A 26,908-nucleotide genomic window follows, 5' to 3' on the forward strand; every position below is an offset into this window, starting at 1 on the left:
ACTGAACAGAAATCTTAGAAACTTATAGACTTTTCACCCCCATTTCTTCTGTAAAATTGTTCAAGTCTTCTGCATACTATCTTACTATCTTGAAACATTCATCTTTTTCTTACTGATTTTAGGGATCCTTGATAAATTATGGATCCTAATCCCTCTAAGGGTGCTAATTCCCTAACATTTCTTAAGGTGTTGAGTATAGGCTGGGCCCAGGGTATGCTTAAGCTTGGCAGCCAGGACCTCTCCACTAAAGCTGGAGGTGACCTTCGGGGTGGCTAAGCAGGGGGAAGCACTGGCAGCATTTGCTATACCCTCTTATTAGTTTCCTAGGGCCACCATGACAAAGTACCAGAAACTGGGCGGCTTAAAACAAAGGAAATGCAACCCTTCACACTTCTGGAGGCTAGAAGTCCAAACTCAAGGTGTCAGCAGTGTTGGTTCCTTTGAGGGCTAGGATGAAGAATCTGTTCCATGCCTCTCTCCCACCTTCTGGTGATGCCCAGCAATCCCTGGTTTGTAGGAGCCTTACTCCAATCTCTGTCTCCATCTATACGTGGTATTCTCCATGTGTCTCTGTATCTTCACATGATCAGCTTCTTATAAGAAGACCAGTCATTTTAGAACTTCCCTAAAATGGTCCAGTGATTTAAGAATACACCTATGTCAAAGCAGGGGACACAGGTTCGATTCCTGGCTCAGGAAGACTCCACCTGCCGCAGAGCAACTAAGCCCCTGCATCGCAATGACTGCGCCTGCGCTCTAGAGCCTGTGATCTGGAACAAGAGGAGCTGCCACAGGGAGACACTCTCACACCGCAACTGGAGGAGCAGCCCGCTGTCCACAACCAGAGAGAGCTCGCTCGCAGCAACAAAGACCTAGCGCAGCCAAAAATAAATAAATAAACACAATTTGAAAAAAAGAATGCCAGTCATTTTGGATTAGGAGTCTACCCTACTCTGGTACGGCCTTGTTGTTTAGGCACTCAGTCGTGTCTGACTCTTTGCGACCCCATGGACTGCAACACACCAGGCCTCCCTGTCCATCTCCAACTCCCAGAGTTTACCCAAACTCATGTCCACTGAGTCGTGATGTCATCCAACCATCTCATCGTCTGTCATCCCCCTCTCCTTCTGCCCTCAATCTTTCCCAGCATCAGGGTCTTTTCAAATGAGTTGGCTCTTCACATCAGGTGGCCAAAGTATCGGAGTTTCAGCTTCAGCATCAGTCCTTCCAATGAATATTCAGGACAGATTTCTTTTAGGATGGACTGGTTGGATCTCCTTGCAGTCCAAGGGACTCTCAAGAGTCTTCTCCAACATCACAGTTCAAAAGTATCAATTCTTTGGTGCTCTGCTTTCTTTATGGCCAGCTCTCACATCCATACATGACTACTGGAAAAACCATAGCTTTAACTAGATGGATAAAGAAATATCTTTACTTTTTAATATGCTGTCTAGGTTGTTCATAGCTTTTCTTCCAAGCACAGTGGTTAGGACTCAGCATTTTCACTGCCAGGGCCCTGGGTTCAATCTCTGGTTGAGGAGCAAAGATCCTGCAACCTCCGTGGCACAGTCAAAAGAAGAAGAAGGGGAGGGGGAGGGGAAGAGGAGTCCCTGTGGCTGGGGGTCCTGGGGGTCCTGTGCTTTCATGAGGCTGAGCGCCCCAGACCTAGGACACAGAGATGCTGGGCCACAGAACCAGATATGTCAGCAGGCGGAGCGTGAAGATGCTGCCTCATTTCCCCCCTCCCCTCCCCTTTCCTTTTCCTTTTCCCCACACCACCCATCTAAGCTGAGAGAAGACGCAGATTCACTCCTGTTTGCTGGGGGTCTGGGGACACGTGAATGCCTCTGAATGCCCCAGCTGCATTCTGCCCCTCCTGTGTCATCCTGATCAAATCACTTAAGGATAGAAACCCAGTTTGCATGGGTGTTCACATCATGACCTCATGGGGTCCTCCAGCCATGCTCACCGTAACACATTATATCTCATTCAATCCTCATTACAACTCTACAAGATTCTGTTAGTGCACCCAGTTTACAGAGGAGAAAACTGAGACTTAGATGGGGTTAACTTCTCAAGGTCATACAGCTGATTAATGGCAGAGCTGGAATTCAACTCAGCTCCAGAATGTGAGCTCTGCTATAACCCCAGAATGGAGGAAAGAGACGATCACTATCCTCACCGTACAGATGAGGAAACTGATTCGGAGAGGTCAAGTCACTGCCAGTGGTTGTACAAATGGGAAGTGGTGGAGCCAGGATGCAAACTCACTTCTTTTACCAGCAGCCCGATGTCTATTTTGCCAACAACAACCACCAAAAAGTGAGGCATCCTAGGTAGATGAGCTCAGAGGTTCTCTCCAGCTGAGATCTTTTTTCATTCTGGGTTGAGACACAGAGGGATTGGAAGGAGGATGAGTGTAAATAAAGGAGCAACTTGGCCTTATGGCTGCGCCTCACACTCCCTGACTCAGGAAGCCAGTGGGGCTACCCCAGCCCTGCCCTTTTAGTCTCACCACACCCCTCATTGAGGGAGTTCTTCAACAAACAGGGTGGTCAACACTTGCAGCTTGGATTTCCCAGACCACAGACTGACCACGCCAGGGCCTCTTCCCTGAAGCCAGAATGCCCACAGTCACGTCCTACACAGTGGCACCCGTCCCCTGACCCTCTGACTCATCAGTGCGTGCCAGCAGTGGGAGTGGTCCCCAAGGGAGCGTATAAAGCAGCCGTGGACCCTGGGCATCCACGCTAGGACGAACACACACACACACACACCCTGTCCCCAGCCCTCTCCCTCACCCGCCCCGCCCAGCACCCCCAGGGGCGCGCACCTGGCCGCCTCCAGGCAAGGACACACCCCGCGGGGAGGAGCTGCCGTCGCGGTGGGGCCCAGCCCACGCCGGCTGCGAGCTCGCTTTCCGCTTCTCCGCCGGCCCCGGGGGATCGACATGGCCCAGGAGCGTCCCAGCCTCGCCCTGGAGCCCCAGCACGTCCAGCGGTTGCTGCTGTCCTGCCAAGAGGCCAAGAAGTCCGCCTACTGCCCCTACAGCCGCTTCCCCGTGGGAGCTGCTCTCCTCACCGGGGACGGCAGGATCTTCTCCGGTAAGGGCGGCGCCTGGGGGTCCCCTTCGCGGCAGCCTGGGCTGGAGGTCAGAGGAGGACGCGGACGGGCGACAGGGGTGCTCCGTCTCCCCGCTCCGCGGGGCAAGGCCGCCACACCCCCCGGCCCTGCCTGCTGTTCCAGACGGCCGGGATGAATACACTGCTCAAGCCCCATGGCTTTCCATTCCTTGGGGGCCTGGGAAGCGGAGGCAAGACGGGGAAGGAAGCGGGGAAGGGGAGGCCACACATGCAGAGCCTCGGGCAGCTCCCGCTGGAGCCGGGAGGGAGAGGGTTAACACTTCCTGAGCCCCTCCTCTGTGTCTGGCACCCTGCAAAGACTTCAAGGCTACATCGGCAAGTCCTCCCCACCCCACGCCCCACTCATCAACCTAGGAGTTATGCCTATTTTTTGTAGCGAAGAAACTGAGGTCCAGAGAGGTGACACGGTGCTCGAGGTCTCACGGGTTTCGGTGACCAGGGCTAAGGGCGCCCCAAACCCTGCTTTTTTCCTGTCACCCACCACCCAGGGGGCTGGCTGGGCGTGAGATCGAGGAATCCAGGGCTGACTCCTTAGTCGAGCGTGGGCCTTGCAGAAAAGGAGCCAGGTGGGGTTCGGGTGGCCAGTATTGAATGCCTGCCTGGGGAGAGAGAGACAGGAATCTGAGCCGGCACTAATCTGTTCCTAAGCGACTTTTCTTTGGTTTGCTGGCTTCATAGAAAAACTAACTTGAACAATAATTCAGACTTGTTTTTGCTAAGCTTAGGGACATCCCCTTTAATGACAGTGGGGAACGGGGTGTGGAGGTGGCAGGTAACCGGAAACACCAGTTGCCCCTCCCCCCACTTTCCCACCGCTGCCCCACACAGATGAGGACTGGTCCAGACAATAGATGCGAATCCCCAGTCCTGCCGCCCAGACTCCCCCTTCCACCTGGCAGCAGCCATTTGAAGGACCAGAGGCTCACATGTGTAATCTCATTGGTAGCCCACACCCACCCCAAGCCCCCCCCCCCCGGGTCAAATGTGAGCCCCTTGCCCCCACCGCTGTTCAGCTGGGAGCCTGGCTGGAGACCCACACCTCCCCCTCTATGGTGGCCCTTCTGGGCTGTCCTTGAAGTTCATCTCATCCCTTCCCTTTTGAGATTGGAACTTAGAGTTTCCCTGACTCCCAAGTTTGCTTTCCTGTGGGGGATACAAAAATCTCTGAATATCATGTGGAAATTCAGGCCTGGCCCAGTGGCTCAGATGAGCATTAAACATTAACCGCTGCCTCAAACAACACTGCAACCCACAGGCTCAAGGCCTTGAACATGCAATCCACTATTGATTCCCCCAGCACCTCCATATCCCCTCTGGATGGTGTACAGAGAGGGGCCCTCCCCATCCTTGCATTGATCTATTCATTCAACACATGTTTGCCAAGCACCAATTATGTGCTAGGTAATGTATCAGGTGCTAGAGATGCCCCTGGGAGCAGAAATGACGGTCCCTGCCCCCACAAAGGTCTCCCCTCCTCTTGTACAGGCCATGGCTCCAAGCAGGAGCCTCAGCCAATGACTGTAGGAGAGAACAGATGAAGTGAGCAGAGGTGTGACCTGTTTAAATGGCAGGGAAGGAGCTGATGTCACCAGGAAAAGGGTGGTGCGGTGGGCATTCGTGGAGGCATCATGGGATGGGGTACAGGCCCTAGAGGAGTTAGAGACTCCTGAGTTTACATCCTGGCACTGCTGTTTCTTGGCTATGTGTGACCCTGGGCTAACCCTCCTGAGTCTCAGCTTACACATCTGTAAATGGAGGATCACAGGGCCTGCCTTTCAGGATGGCTGTGAGCAGAGCTGGTGTTCCTGGCCCAGCGGTCCTCCCTGATGGGTGGCGCCCCTGCCGCCTCAGTCACGAAGGATGTCGGATTTCACCCCTGGGTGTGAAGCTTTCCATGAGCTAATGCCTTTAAGGGGGGTGAAAGTGCTTAGCACACAGTTTCTGGCCCACGATAGGACTGTCACCACTGGTGACTGCTTCTACTACTACTACCATTAATGGCATGATGGTGATGGTTTAGAGGCAGATTGTGGAGGGCTTTGGAAGGCCAAGTGGAGACACTGAGATTTGATGAGGTAGAAAGTAGGGAGCCAAGAAAAGTAACATGAAAGTGGGGTTTGAGGACAGTGCATCTGACAGGTACTCAAGGAGGACGGGGGCAGAGGAAAGAGCGTCAAGGGGGTGATGTAGGTCTTGCTTGCTGACTGCATGTTGCCTGGCCTGTGGTTCAGGTTCGTTGAATGTATGAGAGAGTGGTTTGGCCTAGGTCACTGGCAAGTGGGGTGAAGAGGAAGGAATTATCTGGGAGGGTTGTACGGGGCACATGGACTGGACCTAGGGTGGGCCATATGAGAATAAAAGGAAAAAATAGCATTCTAGGGTTTCCAGCCAGGGAGACCAGGGGAAGGATGAGACAGAGTTCAGTGGTGCTCGGGACATCGTGGGCAGGAACCAACCGTCATATTAATAACTACAGTGGATTAAGCCTTCTCTAAGTACTTCTATGGGGCTTCCCAGGTGGCTTAGGGGTAAAGAGTCTGCCTGCCAGTGCAAGAGATGCAGGAGAGGTGGGTTCTATCCCTGCGTCAGGAAGATCCCTAGAGGAGGAAGTGGCAGCCCACTCCAGTACTCTTGCCTGGAAAATCCCATGGACAGAGGAGCCTGGTGGGCTACAGTCCATGGGGTCACACAGAGTCAGACCCAACTGAGTGACTGAGCACACACACACACTCACACACAAACACTTCTATGAAAGATCTTTTGCAGTTTCATAGCCACCACACGAGAGGAGACAATGAGTGTTGCATGCATTAGAGCACTTCGAGTTGCAAATGCCAGAAACCAACCAGAACCATAATGGGCACAAGTAGATCCTGCCTCAGGGACAGCTGGATCCAGGAACTCAAACGCCACCATGCCCTTCTTTATCCTGGATGCTGGTTCCTTTCTCTCATCTAAAGGTAGGCTTTCTCCAGGCATCAGGGAACATGAGCTCAGGCATCCCTAGTTTACATTCTTCCAGTCTTAAAAGCAGAGAGGGAAGAATTCTTTCCCACTAGCTCAAGATGGAAAAATTCCAGGGAAGGGCTCTGATTGGTCCCTCTCCAGTCACATGCACATCCCTGGGCCAATCACTGTTGTCACAGTGGGATAGTATGATGGGGCCAGCTGATTCATACACATGTTCCTCCTCAATGCAGAGGGGGTGATCTGTTACTACAAGAAGGAGTGTGGAGGTAACAAGCAGACCTAACCAAGAGCCAAATGCACATTTACAAATGGGATAACGGAGGATCAGTTTCATCTGTTTCCAAATTCCTTGCTCCTTCTGCTGCCCCTCACTGCAGCATGGATGTGCAGAAGGGGGCAGAGAGAATTGTGCTGAGGAGAGGGGACCGATGGAGGGGATTCACCAGAACCCCTGGGTCTCCTTACTTAGAAGGAAAGGGAGAGCAGATGGCAGGAAGGCCAGGCTTGGAGAGGAGGGGACCTTGAACAACCAGAGGAAACTTGGTAGGGCATCAGGGGGTGAATCAGAGATGATTGGGACACAGACGCTGAAGCTCCAATACTTTGGCCACCTAATGCGAAGAGCCCACTCTTTGGAAAAGACCCTGATGCTGGGAAAGACTGAAGGCAGGAGGAGAAGGGGATGACAGAGGATGAGATGGTTGGATGGCATCACCGACTCACTGGACATGGGTTTGAGCAAGCTCTGGGAGTTGGTGGTGGACAGGGAAGCCTGGTGTGCTGCCGTCCGTGGGGTCACGGAGAGTCAGACAGGACTGAGCGACTGAACTGAGAAGACAGGGCACAGCTGAACTCAGACGCTGTGAGTTTATAGCTCAGAGCGGGATGGGTCGGCCCAGTTCTGTGACTTTCTCCAGCCTCACCAAAGACTAGCCCTCCGTGGAGTTACCACCCTCAGGGGCAGCCGGTGTCTTGGCCAACTCAAAAGCAAGTCTGATAGCCTTGCCATCACGATCTCGTCATTATGGCTTTATTTCCTCTGTTACCCCTGACCCCGGCCAGGGCCTTGTGCCCCTTGCAGCTGGGCCACCAGGATGGTAATTAATAACTCCAACAATTACCTTCTGTCGTTGCCATGGGGAGAGGAGAGGAGGAGGTGCTCGTGGGGGAGAGAGAGCTGCTGGGGGACTGGGGCAGTGAGGACCCGGAGAAGAGCTAGGATGGAACACAAGGGGGCGGGGGTGGGGCCAGCCAGGGCTGCCCTGGAGTTAAGTGCTCAGCCAGCATTTGTGGCTGGCCAGGCGGGAGGGGCTGGGGGAGACTCATGGAGGACCACCCTGCGGGCACCACCCGACGGATGGGGGACTTCCTCTTCTTCAGCTCAAGCTCTTGGAATGACGGTCTGCCCCTGCCTTTCCTCCTCTCTTAGAGCGACTGTAGCACTCTATATGTGTCGTTGCTGTGGATGGAGGCGGGGAGGTCATGGAGTCACTTTACTGGATCAGCTGTAATTAATTTGGGAGGGACAAACCATGTTTAAAAAAAAACTTAAGGACATTCTGGTTAACTGCTGAATGCAGCTTGTCTTGACTTAACCTTTAAACCTGATCCTTCATCTGTCTTCCCCCATCCTGTCCCTGCCCTCCGGATTCCCTCCCGGGGCTCCCTTTCTCCCTCAGGACCACTCTTTATGCTTTATACAGCCCTGCTCCGCAGGCCTCCGGGTTCCCTAACCAGCTTTCTCTCCGTATAGCCCTGCCCACCCGTTCCCATCCCAGCCTCATCCACTGGTCCTTTCCACTGTCACTCAAAAGCAGCTTATCACAAAGACAGGCTTGGCTAACACCCCTCAGCTCTCTGGTTGAGTTAGGATAGAATTCATTAGTGAAACCGCAGCGTTGCATTTGCAGTGGGCAGGGAGGCGGGAACACAGAGAGAGAGGAGTGCGCAAACATGTGGCCGTGACACTTGCCGAGTGCAGCGGTTCTCACGCGTGGCCCAGACCCACGGCCTCTGACACCTCCTGGGACTTTGTTAGAAGTTTCAGTTCATGGGCTCTGATCAAGAATGCTAAAGCAGAAATTCAAGGGGTGGGGCTCAGAAATCTTGTTGTTTTTTTAATTTAAAAAAATGTTTATTTGTTTGGCTGTGCAGGGTCTTAGCTGCAGCTCGTGGAATCTTTGCTCTTCCTCCCGACATGTGGGATCTAGTTCCCTGACCAGGGATTGAACCCAGGTCCCTGCACCAGGAGCACAGAGTCTTAGCCACCAGACCGCCAGGGAAGTCCCTCAGAAATCTTTTAGGAAGCCCTCCAGGAGATTCCCACTTGCTTGAATGTGGGAAGCCCTGCTCTAATCTGAAGATCCCTCAGAAGGCAGAGCGGATGCAGAGAGTGGGGACAGTGCTCGCTTCTCTGGGGACTGGTCCCAGTCACCTCCTTGTGAATTCTTTTCCCTGCTGTTGTCTGGATGATATCCAACCCCAGCTCTACCTTAAGTACCAAAGTACCTTAAGTACCAAAACACCTCGGAACACAGCCTCACTGAAATACCACAAGGAAAAAGAACACTCTCTGTGTCTGTCAGGCCAGGACATGAGTTGGCTTCCTGCCCCTAGTCTCAGCTTTTACCTTCTGTAAAATGGGGTTGTAATAGCATTTGCGCTACAGAACTGTTAAAAATTCCGCGGAGTGCCTCGCAGATAAAGTGAAAGTGAAAGTCGCTCAGTTGTGTCCGACTCTTTGCGACCCCATGGACTACACAGTCGATGGAATTCTCCAGGCCAGAATACTGGAGTGGGTAGCCTGTCCCTTCTCCAGGGGATCTTCCCAACCCAGGGATCGAACCCAGGTCTACCCTCATTGCAGGCGGATTCTTCACCAGCTGAGCCACCGGGGAAGCCCAAAGGAAAGCAATAAAAGAAAAGATGAAAAGAAAGCAATTAGTAGTAATAGCGCTATCTTCATTGTATTATTTTTGGAATAATCTTTTCTAAGTATGGATCCCTAACTTGGTACCATCCCAGGCCGTCTCTCCTGTATGTTTGAGTCAGTGAGGCGAACACCAGGAATGGAGTTGGTTTGCCTGGATAGATGACGTTTTTGTTCTTTGGGCTCAGGGAAGCAAAACAAAATTGTCTGGCCTTTCAGGATTACAGTTCCCAGCCAAGGATTTTCTTCCTCCCTTCTTCCTCTTTTTGTTTTTTAAAGCAAGACTGGGAAATTACACTTGAACTTGCTAGAGGCCTCAAATACACTTATTCCTTTGGACCTCAGAGACTTAGCATCAAAGTGCAAAAATCCAGTCCTTTGATCGTAAGTAACTGAGCATCCCTGTTTTAGGCTCTGGGCCCAGTGACTGTTCCAGGCCCTGATCGTACTGTAATGCACTATACAGACCAAGTCCCTGCCCTCGAGAATTTACACTTGGGGAGTAATGGGGAAATTAGACAGCAGAGACACTCCAGGAAGTGTTAAGTGTTAAAGCAGGAGAAATGGGTTGAGAGAGCTGGAGGTGGTAGAGGGAGGAAGCAATTTTAGATAGAGTAATCAGGGAAGGCTTCTCTGAGGAGGTGACACTTAAGCAGAGATCTAGGTAGAGTGAGCCATGTGCTTAGAGCGGGGAAGAGAGTCCCAGGCAGTTGGAACAGCCAGTGCAAAGGCCCTGTAGCAGGTGTATACATGGGAAACAGCTGGCAAGCAAAAGGAGATGAAGTCCAAGAGGTTAGGCAGGTTGGCACCAGATGACGAGGGACTTTTGTAATCATGGAAAGGATTTTAAAGTGGCCTGAAGGGCAGAGACAGGGTAACTGTCACACCTTGAGAAGAAGCAGCAGAAACTCAGTCCCACCACCACCAGAGCCTTGACGTTCATGCGATTAGGAATAGCAGCTCCAGCTGCTGGACATTTACTCTGTGCCAAAGCTTGTGCTCATTGCTTTACTTGCGTGAACTCAACTCATTCCCACTAGAGGCCTGAGAGGATGGTGCTGTCATTTTCGTTTTACAAACTGAAAATGAGACATTGAAGAAGGTTCAGTCCCTTTCCCAAATTCTCAGAGCCAGAGGGCAGAGGGTCCCAAGGCGGAACAGAACCCACTGACTCTTTCTACAAAATCCTATTTGAACAGTAGGGTATGTGAGCACGCTCCCTTCTAAAACACTCTCTCCATCTCCTTAACTGGATTGTTGACATTTTCACACACAGCGAAGGAAGGGTTCTCTATAAGAGGTCATTCTGAACTTCAAAAGCAGACGCAGGCAATTGTCTTCAGAGTCTGGACCTCCAGCAGTCTGACAGTTTGCTTTAAGAGCACCTCAGCAAAACCCAAGATGTATGTGAATCATGTCTAATGGGAAGAGTGTTCCTCAGTCAGGGACAAGGCAAGGGCTGGGAAGCTTGCTAGGCCGAAGTGGAGTGGGGAGCAATTCTTCTGCTTCTGGGAGCAGCAAACGTCAAACACAAGGGAGCCCACTCTCAACCCGGCCTGACAGACACAAGGAGTGGTTCTTTTTCTTTGTGGCATTTCAGTGAGGCTGTGTTTTAAGGTGAGTTGGTGTTTAAACAAGGTCACAGGTCACAAAGGTGGGAGGGACAGGCAGGTGCGAGCAGGCAAGGACATCTTTAAAGGAAGTCATTTCCAGCAGGCATCAGAAACCTGGCTGGGGAGAGACTAGGTAGGGAGCAAGAAAGACTCAGTCATTTATTCACTGACCTAGCAGAGCGGCTGAGCATTCAGGCGCCCGCTTTCCAGGCTGCAGTAACTCACATGTGAATATGAACACGTGCTTTGCCAAATCAGGCAGTCCATAAATATCAACCGCTCCTTTCGGGGTTACAACTCCCTGGCTGCTGGCTGTCCTGTATCCCAACTGTATTAATTGATTTCTGCGCAGTTGCAAATGATACTAAGGCATGTAAACTGTTTTAGGCAGAAGGAGGGTACGTTGGTTCCGATAGCTAAACGGTGGAGTGCTTCTGTACTTCAGGGGCAACCGGTAGCAGAAGGCCAGACTCTTCTGCCACCATCTCTCATCTGAGTTGATTCTCATTTCACTGCCTCCTATTGGTCTCCTCTGTAAACAACAGAAACTAGGCCGCCAACAGGACCCAGGCCCAACTCACAATGTCAGAGAACAACTGAAATTCCCTCAGAGAAGCATAGTCTGATTGGCCCAGGGTAGGTCAGGTGCTCAGCTCTGATTGGCCCAGTGTGGGTCAATTGCTCTGCTCTGATTGATCCAATGCGGGTCAGGTTTCATCCAACACTTGCACTCACATCCCATTGGCTAAACCTATAGGACTCTACGAAGCTTTCAGGGAGGCTGGAAAAGCAGTTTCTAGCTAGGTAGGGATGTGCCCAACTAAACTCCATTAGATTTTTTTTTTTTTTTGGCCTCACCTCCTGGCCTGTGGGATCTTAGTTTCCCAGCCAGGGGTCGAACCCATCCCCCCTGCATTGGAAGTGCCGAATCTTAACCACAGGACTGCCAGAGAGAAATCCCTAAACTTCAGTGGGTTCTACTGGGAGTGTGAACACTGAGAACAATTAAGTCTTTGCCATAAAACCCCCTGTGGCCTGTGAGTATCTGTGTGCTTCTTTCTTCATACACATTGGACCCACTTACAACTTCCTGAGGGTGACAACCCAAAGTTCACCCAGCTGCTGCATCCAGCCCTAGCAGCAGGATCCCTTGGTGGTGCACAGTCCCCCTTCTCAGGTTGAGATGTGGCCCTGATAATCCAGGGGCCTGAAAACTAAGAAATAGTCATCTGCCCCTCACTTCATACCTGCTCAGGCACCACACAATGTGGAGTAGGAAAGACTAGCGGTCTCCCATTAGGGAAACAGAACACCTGTGGACCACCAGTCCATGCAGTTACCAAGTCTGTGGGGCAAGAAGTGTGAAGACTGGTGTACTGGAGTACACCTTGCCTCCCTTTTCCGTCCTGGGGATAACTCCCTTGTCCACTGAGGCTGCTGGCTTTGCCCTCTGGGAGCTTCTTCCTTGACCATTTATCATCCTCGGCCATACAGCCAAAGTGGGTGTCCAAGAGAATGCCCTCCTGGAGGGCACACAGCACTCTCAGCTTACTTCTGATGGTAGGGTCTGGGGGGCCCTGGATTTCTCTAAGGATTGAACAATCGCAGGCTTTTATAGGCCAGACCTTTGGCTTCGTTGGCTATTCAATTCTGTCTCACCCAAAGAATCTGTGTAATAGTTCTTCAGCCTGCCAACTCCCCTGTTTTACTAACTGGTTTCCCTGCCTAGCCCTACCCTGCTGCCTCATTTGAATGATGGCTACCTTGAAGCACCCGAAACAATGGCTAGGTGGAAATGACAGCCTTAATCAGATCTTTGCCACAGGGCTGTCTCATGTTGCCAGGTAGAAAAATCCTCTGAGTCAGTAATATAGTTTGCCTTCTAGTTTATTACAGGTTGGGGCTTTATCAAATAATCTGCCAGGAGTATCAAGGGCCATCAGCTTTCCTTCTTGCCATATGTTTGTTTTCCTTCACATTGGTTTAGTTGCTAAGTCGTGTCCAACTCTCGTGACCCCACGGACTGTAGCCTGACAGGCTCCTTCCTCCATGGGGGGGCTCCAGAGAAGAATACTGGAGTGGGTCACCATTTCCTTCTCCAGGGGATCTTCCCAACCCAGGGATCAAACCCGGGCCTTCTGCATTACAGGCAGATTCTTTACCAACTGAGCTACAAGGGAAGTCCCATTCCCAACTGCTAAGCCAAGGCCACTTAGTTTTGGTTTTGTTCTTTTTGTCAAAGCTACATCTTATTTTTACTGCAAATTTCTGTTTTAGTTGAAAAAAGGTTAAGTTACTATAACCAAAAGATCCCAAAATGCAGAGACTCGAATTCTTTTTCTCTCCCATAATGAGAGCTGGTCCAGGGCAAGTTACGGCTTCCCGGGTGGCACTAGTAGTAAAGAACCTGCCGGCCAGTGCAGGAGGCATAAGAGACATGGGTTCGATCCCTAGGTCCGGACAGTCCCCCTGGAAGAAGGCATGGCAACTCACTCCAGTATTCTTGCCTGGAGAATCCCCATGGACAGAGGAGCCTGGCGGGCTACAGTCCATGGGGTCGCAAAGAGTCGGACACGACTGAAGCAGCTGGGCACACACGCACCAGGGCAAGCAGGCAACTCAACCCTGCTCCAGGAGTTGACCAGGTTTCCAAGGTCCTTCTGTTTTGTTGCCATTCCATCCTCAGGAGCATGAGCATAAAGCACATGGTCAAAGCTGTCCCACCCCACCCCAGTCTCTGCAGGAGAGGAGAGAGGACGAGGCAAGCAGTCTCTTTACAAAAGATGTGATCCAGGAGTTTCCCACCTCACTTTGTGCCACATCCTATTAGGCAAAATGCTGCAAGGGAGGCTGGGAAATGTAGTCTCTGAGCGGCCATGGGGGTCAGCCATATTGGAATGGGAATCACCTGTATTACTTAAAGGAAGAAGGAGAAAATGAATACTGAGGAACAATGAATATCATCCTGCCTCAGGGAGAAGGGCAAGCTGTGAAGGGTGACATCCTGCCTATCACCCTGATGGTCCGGGGAGAGTCCAGCTCCTGTGGCCATCAGTTCATGGCCTCACCTGCGTGCAAAGGGGGAGTCTACTGGTCAGCCACTCTGGCTATGCCAGTGTTTTGTCTCCTGGGAAGAGCCCTTGTCCATTTGTCCCCAGGGACACTCCACAGAGGGCCACCAGGGAGGACTCCCTTACTCTGGACTGTGCCACCTTGGCAGCCCACCTTTCACTGGAGGAAATCGATGGCCTTAAGGCTTGTATAATCACAGACACCCTTTGCAAAGCCTGGGAGCTTTTTGTTTTTTAGTTTGTTGCTTTTGACACTTCTGTTTTGCAAATCAACTCACAGAGAACCCTGGTTGAACTTTGACAGCTGGTATCCACATCAAAAGTTTGACCCAGGCCCGATCTTTGAATCAGCATTGCCACCATGCCCCACGTTGTGGTTTCTGTCTCTGAGACCCAGGCTGGGGCTCTGCTCACCTACTTAAGCCTCAGCATCTCCCTTGGCCCTGACCTCTGCTGGGAAAATGAGGGTGGGTTCATCAGCCCTGTGAGGCTGCGCCTGCTCCCAGGTTCTTCAAAATGCCAGCACTGAGGAAGTGATGAGAGTGGGAATTCCTTGGGCAAAGCCACCACACCAGTGAGTCACAAGCCTCCCAGGGCTTCTGGTCAAATTGCCCTCTCCTTCCCCTACCTTGTTCAGAGTAGCGGGTCCCTCCCAGCTCTGGAATGGGGCAAGCTTCTTACTCAACACATGCAGCAGGAAGTGGTTTTGCTGGTAACACAACTGGGCTCTCCTCTCTTCTCAGGGTGCAACATAGAAAATGCCTGCTACCCGCTGAGCGTCTGTGCTGAACGAACTGCCATCCAGAAGGCCATCTCGGAAGGGTACAAAGAGTTCAGGGCAATTGCTATTGCCAGGTGAGTGAGAAAGGCCAGTCGTGGCAATATCCATTCATCTCTTCAGCCAGCGTCCACCACACACCTGTTACTCATTCATTCATTCATCTGCGGTGTTTATTCCGAACTTCCTATGTGCCAGGCACTCTAGGGGCTGGGCTAAAAGTAGAAGATAAATAAGAAACAGACTCTGCCCTTGGTAAGCCTAAAGAGCAGGTAAACAATCAGGACGACTCTAAGACAAAGGGAGGTGTGTTCTTGTTCTGATAGTAGTGCAAAGTACAATAGCATCCCTACAAGACACAATAAGAAGGCCACTAAGAAACCTAAAGCGAGAGGGACCTAAAAGTCACCTGATTAGACTTCCTGGCCACTGTACCCATTTTACAGTTGAAGAAACTGAGATCCAGAGAGGATGAGTAGCTTTCCTAGGAATCAGTGGCAAAGCTGGGACAGATAGATCTCTAGAGGCCGACTTCAGAGCTATTCTACTTTGCTGTGCTGTGACGGGAAAGGAAACCCTCTTCCCTGCTCTCCTTGAGCCGATCCAGGGATCCCGTCTTCACTGTGCGAGGTGACACCTTTGCTTGGCATCAGTCACCCCTAGGTGCAAGAACCAGGATAAAAGGACAGGCTGGTGGGTGACAGCCAGACAACCCAGGTTATGATCTAAACTGATCAGATTCCAGCCTGAGTTCTGGCTGAACAAGAGCACTTATCAACTCTCTCTACATGCCCCAAACAGAAATATCCAAGTTCCCGCTTGTGCCCTCGAAGGGAATTCTTTGAGTTCTGGCTATGGACCCAGACTCAGTGGCTTCAGGATTCAAGTGATATAAATGGGCTGTTTTATTAATTCAGACCCCATTACACTTCTGATTTAATGATAAATTGTTCTTGTGTGTACCATTGCATTGTCTGTGAGAGAGAGAGTTCTCTTAGCAAGATAACGGTACAGGGAAAATAGGTAGGAAATGTTGAATCTACCCAGAAAGAGACTACAAGGCTGACCTGGTGTTGGTCTTTAGAGACATCTGGATGTATGGGTCATGGACTAGGAGTAAATGATCTCTTCGTTGTCGGGGAGATGCAGGCCTTTTCTGGCAGAAATATGAGGACCAGGAGCAAGGCTGATGGGGTCTGCATGACAGAAACCAGCCTCCATTTCTTTGATAAGATCCTCAGTGGGGCTTGGTCTGGCCCCTGAGGTGATCCACTTTATTGAAGGTTTCTTCCCCTGAGTAACTGGAGCCAAGGAAGCGCTTTTGGAGGAGGGCCCCAGCTTCCGAGAGCTCTCCCTGGGACCAAGGTCTGTCCTGACTTCCCTCCGGCTTTGGGAGGAATAAATGAGGCCACCCTGGGAACATTCTGTGCAGATGAGCAGAGATCAGGATGTGAATTACACTTCAGGGGAAAAAAAAGAGGTGGGGGGGATAACTCAATTTCAAAACTGATCCAAGAAAATAATGATATTCTGCGGAAAAGGAGGCCAAAGTCAACAAAAGGAGAATGGCGAGGTGGCCCTGCTCTGTTTAGAATGTTCCAGTTGAAAGACTTTTTCTCTTGGTCATTGTCTGCTCTTCAACATGACTGGGTTTTGTTTGTGATGATTAGTAAATGTCCTTGTTGACACAAAAACTGCATTTTTTCCAGCGCGCAACCGCTCCTCTCTGGGTGCTCAGCCTGCACTGGCATCCCCAAGCCGGAAAGCAGTCATCATTGCGCTAACGATTTGTTAAATTGAGAGTGTGGATTTAGAGAGTGAATGGGAAGTGCCAGCTCCCTTGTTAGCGCTGATGGGCGTGCACCGTCTCAGAGAGCCCCCTCGAGATCTGTGAAATGCAGCTCAGGGGGGATTTGGCTAACGAGGTGATGAGCTTGCCCCCCTGGGGTCCCCGCTGTCATCATCAAAGTCGATAGGTTTCCAGCCCGTCAGGTCTGATGAGCTGGCCTCAGTGTGTGCCCAAGGTCAGCACAAACCGCAGGAAACTGTCAGTACCCAGCAGGAGGCAGGGGAGGCAGAGGGTGGAGGAAAGGGGTGGGGGATGAGAGGAAGGAAGGTCCCTGTGTGCCCAGCACCTTCTGGGATGCTTCTTGTCCCGCCTCTCCCCTGAGCCTAACCACTGTCTGCCTGTAGTTGTGACATTTACACACAGATTTGATCTCCCTTTGAGACCTCAAGGTCCCTGCAGGCTGGGATTCTCTGACGGGTCTTTGTTGCTCCCTCCCAGGCTTGCCTAGCATAGAGCAAGCTCTCAGCCAACATGCGTGCAATGAAATAAAAAGCAGAGACTTCCCTGGTTGTCTAGTAACTAAGACTCTGTGCTCCCAATGCAGGGGGCCTGGATTTGATCCCTGGTCAGGGAACTTCCCTGGTGGCTCAGACGGTAAAGCATTGCCTACAATGCGGGAGACCCGGGTTCAATCCCTGGGTCGGGAAGATCTCCTGGAGAAGGAAATGGCAACCCACTCCAGTGTTCTTGCCTGGAAAATCCCATGGACGGAGGAGCCTGGTTACGGTCTACAGACCCCAGTCCATGGGGCCGCAGAGTCAGACACGACTGAGCGACTTCACTTTCACTTTCATTCAGGGAGCTAGATCCCATATGCCATAGCTGAGACCCCACACAGCCAAATTAATTAATTAAAAAAAAAAAAAAAACTTGATGGACTTCCCTGTGACTCAGTGGTAAAGAATCTGCTTGCCAATGCAAGAGACACGGGTTTGATCCCAGGAGATCCCACACACCCTGGAGCCACTGAGCCCGCGTCACAACTATTGAGCCTGTGTTCCGGAGCCCGGGAGCCACAGCTGCTGAAGCCCAGGCACCCTGCTGAAGCCCAGGCACCCTAGAGCCTGTGCTCCACAAGAGCAGCCCCGCAGGGAGAAGCCCGCCCCACAACTAGAGAAGAGCCCGTGCAGCAGCAAAGACCCAGCACGGCCAGAAATAAATAAATCCAAAGTAACAGAGTCCAGGGCTTCCCTGGCAGTGCAGTGGTCAACGTTCTGTGCTTCTAATGCAGGGGGCACGGGTTCGGTCCCTGGTCGGGGGAAGATCCTGAATGCTGTACGATGCTGCCAAAAAAACCCAAGCACAGCCTCCAAAGAGCTAACGAGAGGCTCTGGCTGCAACATCAGCCGCTTGGTAACCAGAAGGGTTCATCTGGCTCAGCGTGCATCCTGGACAGGGGTCCCCACCCTCTCAGGTCCCCAAGGGATCCCTCTATAGCTAGGAGTGTGAGTGTGCTCAGTGAGGACCCACCTTTTCATGAGCAGACGCTTTCTTTGCCTAGACCCCCACAGGTAAAAGGGAGTTGTCATGAGGGTTAAATAAAGCATCAGCCCTCCACTCTCTCTCCCCTCAGCTGCTTTATTCAATTCACAGTATCTGTCTCTAGCTGTAATTGGTACGTGGTTGGCTGATAGGCTGATGGTTTTGCTGGTTATCTGGTTCACCTATTAGTCAAAACCTCCTGAGTGCAGTGAATTTCACCTGTTTTGCTCACCACTCTATCCCCGGCACAGTCCCTGATGTATAGTAGGTGCTCAGTAAATAACTGTTTGTCAGTTAACATGAGAAACACTATAAGATGCTTTGGAGGGATTCTGGCACATTCTAGGCATCTATTAAACAATATGATAATTATTATTAATACAAAATAGGTAAATTAATTATATAATATTATACCACATAAAGCACAGTGTATAAAAAACTGTATATGACAAGGTACGAAATTTATGACAGAGCTTATCTATCTAAAGGAATAATGCCCAGAGACTAGTATAGGCAGTAATAATGTGTGTATAGCATTCTAAAGTTTAGGAAGTTCTTTGCACATCTTAGTTCATTTTATCCTAGCATTTCTACAATGTGGATGACATTCCCCACATTTTATAGGCAAAGAAATGACCCTTGCATGGGTTAAACTGACTTGGTCAAAATCACACATAATTAACAAAAGGAGGAACTGATCAAGAACTGGATTTTAAATCCTGCGATCTTCCAGAGACATCAGAGAACTGTGGGCCTTAGAAGCGCAAAGGTGATGGTGACCACTGGCTTAACCTCTGATGCTTCATCAGGCTTGGAGGTTCCTACAGTTTCCTCTTTCTTTAAACACCATCCTTTGTCCTGCTCAGAACTGGAGGGCTGCCTGCGGGTGCCTTCATTCTCAGAGACAACCCCTTGGCTGTAAGCCTCTCTTCTCCAACTTTCTCAGATGCAAGCTGCCCAGTTCTTTCAAGGACTCGCATGTGTCTTATTCTTTTATGCCTCAGGACCTTTACTACATCCTGTCTGCAACAGAGGACAACCCAGAGCTTCCGAATAGCGCTGTTGCTTCATCTTAGTGAACCTGCTTCATCTTAGTGAACCAGGTTCACTAAGATGATGAAATGGTGATCTGGATGCTCAGGTTATACTGAGGATTAAATGAGATAATGTCTGTAAGTGTCTGGTCCAGAGCTTGGAGCAGATCAGGTGCTCACTAATGATGACTTACGAACTCTATGCTTCCTCCAAGGACCAGGTCAATGTCACCTCCTCCATGGAATACTCTCTCCCTCCCTAGTCAAGAATCATCTCCTGCTTACTGTGTGTTCTTACCACGTGTTGTTTGAAATGATAACTCATCTAGTTTTCTTTGTCACCCACTGGGCTGAAGGCCAGAGACAAATTCGCTTTAACCTTTGTGTCCCTGGGTTGTGGGTGACAGTAAGTGTTCACTAAACATTCATTGAACACACCAATGGAAAGAATAGTCCTACCCATGGTCTTGCCTCTTGCAAGTGTGGAAAGTTCTGTCTGCTTCTTCTCAGCCTCTAGGCCACGGCTCATCGGGGAACCAGGAACTGCCTGGAGGGGTTTGACTTAATCTGCAGGCAGGCAGGACTCCTGAATTTAAGCAATCATTCTCATGTTTCCAAAGAGACTGATCCACGCTTTCTCTGCTTCCGCAGTGACTTGCAAGATGATTTTATCTCACCCTGCGGGGCTTGCAGACAGGTCATGAGAGAGGTAAGCAACTTCTCTTTCTTTCTGGAATGGATCTCCCAGACTCTTCCCTGTTCTTCCGGGCCCCGGGAGCCAAGCCAGGCCAAGTGAAGAAGAGACACAGCGACTTTCCTGTTAGCTGGGTTGGCTGACTCCTAAGGCCTTCCCAAGCTTGCATGAATCACTGGAAATTATTCTTTCATTCAGCAAATACTTACTGAGTGAGTGTCTGTTCTGTGCTAGGCATTGACCTTGCTCTGGCGAGACAGCGGTGAAAAGACAGGCCAAGCCCTACACTCACAGGCATTATAGTCTAGTGTGGAAGACAGACGAATAAGGAACAAAATAAATCAACAGTTAGAGTTGCTGAGAGTGATGAGGGCTACAGAGGAAAAAAATGCAGAGGAAAGGAGCTGAGAGAGACAGAAGGTGGAGCTGACTCTAGGTCAGAGTCAAAGGTCAGCAAACAACAGCCCACAGGCAAATCCAGACTTCTGCTTGCAAATAGTGTTTCTGGCATGCATCCACACACACCAATTCACACGTTCCCTCTGGCTGCTTGGGTCCTACCACGGGAGAGAGAGGGGTTACAACATGGACCTAAAGGCATAAAATATTTACTATCTGGCCCTTTATGGGAAAAAGCTTGCCAACCCCTGCTTTTAGATGGCCGAGAAGGGCCTCTCTTTGAAGATAACGTTTGATCAGAGATATAATTAAGGAGAAAAGATGAGGCAGACCAAGAGCTCGAGATTTGCAGGTGGAGGGAGCAGCAAGTTTAATGCCCACACGCCTGGTGAGTTGCATGAGCAGTATGAAAGCCAAAGAGGCTGGAACATGGGGCAAGGCTGGGGGGTGGTGACGGGTGAAGACAGAGAGGCGGTCAGGGCCGCATCACGCAGGCTCCAGTGGTCCGTGGATGGTGGGTATATTTCATCCAGGAATAAAGGGAACTGAATCGTACACTTAAAAACGGTCAGAATTGTTAGGCAGGCTGGTCGGCTCAATGAGGTACATAGCAGCGCCGGGGATCTGAGTCATGTTTCTTGTTTTCTTGAAGAACATTCCTTAACCAAATAAGGAAAAATTTCTATATGCGATAGCATAAGGAAGGTGTTGCATGAGCTCATTCTGCCTGTCCAATCAGGTATCGCCAAGTACCCTGTAACTGAGACAAAGAGCTGACTGTATATAAACCGCCACACTGCTTTGTTCAGGGCTCTCGTCTGATTCCGCTGCGTTGGACGAGGCTTGAGCCCTAGCACGCTAGAAATAAAAAATTCCCTTCTTGCCTTTGCATTACCACGGTGGACTTGTTCGCTCTCTCGGTTGGTTTGGAGATACGGGCTCGGTGCATAACATTTGGGGGCTCGTCCGGGATCTTCGGCCTACTGGGGAGGACAACTCTCCTGGTAGAAGGGAATAATCTCATTAGGAGTTGAGAGCTCTGAGCACCGATGCTAGCAGTGCAGAGGCCTAGATTAAGTCCGGGGCCCAGTATCGTACTGGGGAGGCATCTAGGTGTAAAGTGAAGAGGCAAGCCCAGCGTAAGGCCGGGCCCCCGGTAGCGAACCGGGAGGGCAGCTGGCACAGAGGACGTCCTGACGGTAAGACACTTGCAAGTAGAGAAGGGGTCTCCAGTGCTATCAAGGAGACTGAAAGTAATATTGAGAGTTGGAATCTGTTTGTTGTGTCGTTTTTGTGACTCTGTGTGCCAGCACTGTCTGTGTGAGTCTTGTTGTCATTGTCCGTGTTCTCTGTACCCATGGGGCAATCTGCTTCTACTCCGCTGTCTCTGATGACTGACCATTTTTCTGATTTTAAGTCTAGAGCTCAGAATCTTTCGTTACTGGTGAAGAAGAGCAAATTGGTGACTTTCTGTTCCGCCGAGTGGCCCACCTTTGACGTCGGATGGCCACAAGAGGGAACCTTCAATCCCCAAATTATCCAGGCAGTTAAAGAGAGGGTGCTTACCCCTAGTCCTGCCGGGCACCCAGACCAGACTCCCTACATTCTGGTCTGGCAGGATCTAGTGAGAAACCCGCCTGAATGGCTTAAACCCTTTGTTCTCCCTCCTTCTAAACCTCCTAAACCCAACCCCCCCCCACCCGTCCCTCTTCCCCGACTCCAACCTCGCTAAACCCACAGGTGTTAGTCATGAAAGCTTCTGAAGAAAAAGAGGAAAAACAGAACGAAAAGTAGGCCTTACAATGAGAGACGTGTGGGGAAAGGGACTATGTATGGGCAAAGTGCCGCCAGACAGATCCTCATTGCGTGCCCTGACTGTTGAACTCATGAGTTTGCCTGTAGCCAGGTGGTCAGTTCCACAGATGGGAGGATGGTGGGTGTGCTCTCACATTGGGTTGACTCCCTGTGTACATAGCTCCATTTTTGATCCTAAAAAAAAGAATTTTGTGTTATGGTGGCTGTGATACCAAAGATACTGTATCGACCAGAAGAAGCTGTATATGATTATCGGGCCCACAAATTGACTCTTAATCAACAAGAAAGAGCTTTTAAAGTTAAGAGAGAGCCCATTACTGCCATAACCATAGCAACTATGTTCGGTCTGGGAATAGGCGGGGCCGGAACTGGAATAACAGCTTTGTCCATGCAAAGTCAAGGATTTAACTCTTTAAGAGCAGCCATAGCTGAAGACATTACTCGTATAGAACAGTCTATTAGTCATTTAGAGTCATCTTTAACTTCCCTGTCTGAAGTAGTTTTGCAAAATAGAAGAGGGCTAGATCTGCTATTTCTGCAACAGGGGGGACTTTGTGCCGCCCTAGGAGAAGAACGTTGTTTTTATGCAGACCATACTGGAATAGTTAGGGAATCCATGGCCAAAGTGAGAGAGGGGCTAGCCCAGCGTAAACGAGAGCGTGAGGCTCAACAGGGATGGTTTGAGTCCTGGTTTCAACAATCCCCCTGGCTGACTACTTTAATCTCTACCTTGCTAGGACCCCTGATAATCCTTCTAATAATGCTTACGTTCAGCCCTTGTATTATCAATAGACTTGTAGCCTTTGTAAAAGAGCGCACTAATACAGTACAGCTGTTCATGCTTCGGCAGCAATATCAAACAGTATCTCAGGACCCAGAGGAGGATTCCTCTGTATGATCTAAGAACAGGGGGGAATGTTAAGCAGGGTGGTCGGCTCAATGAGGTACATAACAGCGCCGGGGATCTGAGTCATGTTTCTTGTTTTCTTGAAAAACATTCCTTAACCAAATAAGGAAAATTTTCTATATGCAATAGCATAAGGAAGGCGTTGCATGAGCTCATTCTGCCTGTCCAATCAGGTATCGCCAAGTACCCTGTAACTGAGACAAAGAGCTGACTGTATATAAACCGCCATACTGCTTTGTTCGGGGCTCTCGTCTGATTCCGCTGCGTCGGATTGAGGCTTGAGCCCTAGCGCGCTAGAAATAAAAAATTCCCTTCTTGCTTTTGCATTACCACGGTGGACTTGTTCGCTCTCTCAGTTGGTTTGGAGATACGGGCTCGGTGCATAACAAGAATGATAAATCTTATGTATATTTTGTGATATTAAAACACAAACGGGGGGAAGAAAAGAATAAAGGGAATTCAGTGGCTATTTTTAAGAAGAGACTCAAAGGATCTGATGTACTTTTTACAAAGATCTTGGTTGGAAGCTTTCAGTCTCTTCAATTCTAAAAAGCAAGGGGCTGAATTCAATCCTTTCTGCTGAATCTGGGCTCAGTGAGGTTTTTGATGTGTATACATACATTTGAGGAAGAGGGATGTCAATAGCTCTGGTGGACTCTCAAGGGGCCTGTGCCCACCAGAGCCCCCGAAGGCTAAAGCCACCAACTTGAAGAGTCCCCAGGCCTTGAGCTCTGATGAGACATCCTTGACCCCTCTAAATATAGCATCTCATTTAATCCCCACGCCCCGCCTGGAGGGAAGGGTGGGTCGTTACCCCCATTTGTCAGAGAAGCAAGTGACCTGGGGAAGGACACACAGCCAGCCAGTCAGTGGCAAGCTGGCACTCACGATAGCCATTCCCGCCAACAGCAAAGCCCACACTCCCCTCGTAAAGGCCCCCTCCCTCCCTTTACAGTCCTACAAAAGGGACGAATTATTTTTGGCCACAGTGGAGATAAATTGATGCTATGCAGAATCGGAGTGGCTTGTTCCACGGGGGTTTCTGCTTTGGGAACTGCTGAAATTTGGGGGGAGGCAGGGGGTGTTTCAGTTTTGCTGTTGCGTCTTGAGGGGTTACTAGCATCTCTAGAACACAACAGACATCTTCATCCTCCTGCTGCTCGCCAGCAAAGGCGAGCAAATCAGGCCTGCAAATCAGGCACAGTTAGCAGGACTCATTTCCCAAATCTAAATGAAAAGTGCCACTAGGAAGGCTCTGAATTCACATTAGGGACTTGATTCACCCCCCATTAGAGGGGCGCAAATGGCCACTCAGCACCACGGCGTGTCCCAGGCCACAGACAGCAAGCACATCAGGACGCCAGCTCCCTGAGTCCCCAGGCCCTGCCTCCATCTAATCGCTCAAGGCTGTTTTCTCCACGCAGATCAGATGTTGGCAAATGAGAGATGGCAAATGGAAAAGCTGAAGGAGAGAGAAGCAAAACGGAAACCAAAATGCAAATAATAAGAGCTGAAGCTTGGGGGCTGGAGGCCTGGCACTTAAGTCGCCTCTACTCAACTTTCACCCGCACCCTCAGGCAGAGCCCGCCTAGCAGAAAAATTACTTCCTTAAAACATTAGCTTTAAAAAGATGGATTGTGCCCAATAATAACTTGGTGATTCAGGCCAAAGCATCAATAGCAGGCTGCAGACCTGAGCAGTCACTAGGAACTGCTAGTTGTCAGTAAAAATGGCTTCCATTGGGTATTTACTATGTGCCAGGCACTTCGTGCAGGCCCTTTCCACCCATTACCTCCAGTATTCACAGCATCTAGCCAGACAGAGCCTCAGGCTGTTGACTCCAACTCCCCAGGATACTCTCCATTACACTGCTAACTTAACTCTCCACCCAGGACACCTATCTTCCTGCCTGATAAGTCTTTTGTCTCTAAAGCCATTTCACATATCAAAAGACAGTGAGACTCAAAGAGTTTCATCATTTGCCCTATGTTACTCTGCAAAGCCTGAGTTTTCTTATCCGTGAAATGGGAATAATATCCACCTGCCTCAAAGGGCAAATGGTGCGATCCTGCATGTTCACTGCATGTTCCTGACGGGGCAGGAATGCAACCTCTCCAGGTTCTCAGGAGTTATCGAGAGGCCCCAAGGGAGGAAGATATGAGTTGTTGTTTGTCACAACAGGAGGGGATCTGGCCCCAGGGGTTAGATACTGTTCTTATAAAGCCCTATTGTTGTTCAGTTGCTAAATCGAATCAGACTTCTCGTGACCCCATGACTGCAGCACACCAGGCTTCCCTGTCCTTCACTATGTCCCAGAGTTTGCTCAAACTCATGTCCGTTGAGTCGGTGATACTATCTAGCCATTTCATCCTCTGCCACCCACTTCATCTTTTGCTTCAGGGTCTTTTCCAATGAGTCAATTCTTCATATCAGGTGGCCAAAGTATTGAGTCCTAATCACAGAATAGAGCATTTACTGTCCCTTAGCAATGTGCCAAGCACTGTGCTAACTGCTTATGCCATCTTTCACTGGCTCCTCCCTCAGGCCCTATCAAACAGGTATGATTATTATCATTCCCATTTTACAGGAGAGAAAACTGAGGCACAGAGAGGCACATTAGACAGTAAGAGGCACTCAATCCAGGCCAGATTCACGCCAGGGCAGCCCTCACCCCTCAGCCACACCGCCTCCCTCACGCTGGCTTTGCCTCTTTTCCAGTTTGGCACCGACTGGGCTGTCTACATGACCAAGCTGGACGGCACGTATGTTGTCAGGACAGTCCGGGAGCTGCTGCCTGAATCTTTTGGGCCCGAAGACCTGCAGAAGATCCAGTGAGGGACGGAGAGCACCCTCTGCCCAGGAGCCCCTGTGTTCCTACACGGGCTAAAGGGGACAACCACCTGGAGGACTTAATGAAGACATTCTCACAGACCTGGGGCACCTGCCAAATGGGCCCCAACCCCCCAGGCACTGGGCGGAGACTATTTTTCCAGTTAACACTGGAGCACCAGGTTTCTACTGAAGTGATACAGGGTTTCCATTCCAGCCCTCCTTGCAACCCGTCTCGTCCTCCCCAGAACTCAGGGCACCCCGTCCCTCTCTTTCCTTCCCGTGGGCCCTCTTTCAAATTACAACCTAGTCTGGACTGCTTCACCATCTGCCTTCCCAAGGTTCTGTCCTGCTCTGGGTGACTTTTCTAATGATAAACATCACAAAACATTCCAGAGAGGCATTTAGCTCCATCTCAATCCTTGCTGTAGCTCTCAGGAGGGGCAGTCTTTATATTAAATAGAAAGACCTGGACTCTTTCTGCCAGGAAAAGAATCAGGCACCTTGGATCTGTGTAGCTGGTGTGGAGAGATGAATCTTTAGGTCTCTCGTTCGTGCCTTCTTCCGATGGGGGCCGCTGGGCTGGGTCTTACTGCAGCCATTTCTAGAATCTGTTCTGAGCCAAGTCAGACCTGGGCCCTGCAGGCTGTCACCCCCACATGTATAAAGGGGGATGCTGTTTGTCTAGATGGCAGAGCAAACATCTCTATGAGGACCTACTGTGTGTCCAGTGTTTTTACCTGGATTATTTTGTATTTAAAGTACTCAGTAAAGTAGCTATCTCCCCCTTCTTACAGTTGGGGGCCCTGGGCCTCAGAGAGGTTGAGTAACTTGCTTTAGGACCACAGCAAAGTTTAAACCAAAATCCAGGTCCCATCACTTCCCCTTTGTAAGGTATAGTTCGGGCCGAGGCAGAAAAGGAAAGATGACCTCAACGGAAGTAGGTTACCTTTATTAGGCAAGGAGGGGCGACAGTCGACCAGGCTGAGCCCCAAGAGGGATTAGGGAGGCTCCGTATTTATAGGGAGGTTTGTGGAAGCGATAAGGGAAACGTTAATCAGGCGGGATGTTTTGGGTATTCTTTAGTTGAGGTGGCATTTGTAGTTGGGCAGGGGGTGATAAGTCTTCTGGGCAGGTGTAGGGGGTGGAGGGTTTCTGGACAGGGGGTGATAAGTCCCAGATAGATACAACCGGCCTGGAGCATCAGGGCGGGACCTGAAGTTCTGTTTTGTTTTCTCCGAAGTTAGATGATTCAGCAAGGGCCTTTGAGACTGTTGTTTTCTTTTCTAGGCCCAAAGACTCCTTCACCCCTAGGATCTAGAAACAGGTCCTGCCCTTTGCCATGTGCTGTGATGTAGCAAACCTGGAATCTGAACCAGGCCTGATTATGAGTGT

General features: G+C 50.3%; 1 protein-coding gene across 1 annotated transcript; it reads left to right on the plus strand.

Annotated features, from left to right (window-relative positions):
- On the plus strand, positions 2,744-26,005 carry CDA (cytidine deaminase). Its single transcript, XM_018055031.1, has 4 exons — positions 2,744-3,104; positions 14,470-14,581; positions 19,521-19,578; positions 25,403-26,005. The coding sequence occupies exons 1-4, from the start codon at positions 2,951-2,953 to the stop codon at positions 25,517-25,519; spliced, it is 441 nt and encodes a 146-aa protein (XP_017910520.1). The 5' UTR covers positions 2,744-2,950; the 3' UTR covers positions 25,520-26,005.

Source organism: Capra hircus, chromosome 2 (genome assembly GCF_001704415.2).
Source record: "Capra hircus breed San Clemente chromosome 2, ASM170441v1, whole genome shotgun sequence".
NCBI classification, from domain to species: domain Eukaryota; kingdom Metazoa; phylum Chordata; class Mammalia; order Artiodactyla; family Bovidae; genus Capra; species Capra hircus.

Coding starts and splice junctions, on each gene's coding strand:
- CDA (XM_018055031.1), top strand. CDS start 2,951: ATGGCCCAGGAGCGTCCCAGCCTCGCCCTGGAGCCCCAGCACGTCCAG. Junction 14,582..19,520: donor AGGGCAATTGCTATTGCCAG/GTGAGTGAGAAA, acceptor CTGCTTCCGCAG/TGACTTGCAAGATGATTTTA. Junction 19,579..25,402: donor GCAGACAGGTCATGAGAGAG/GTAAGCAACTTC, acceptor CCTCTTTTCCAG/TTTGGCACCGACTGGGCTGT.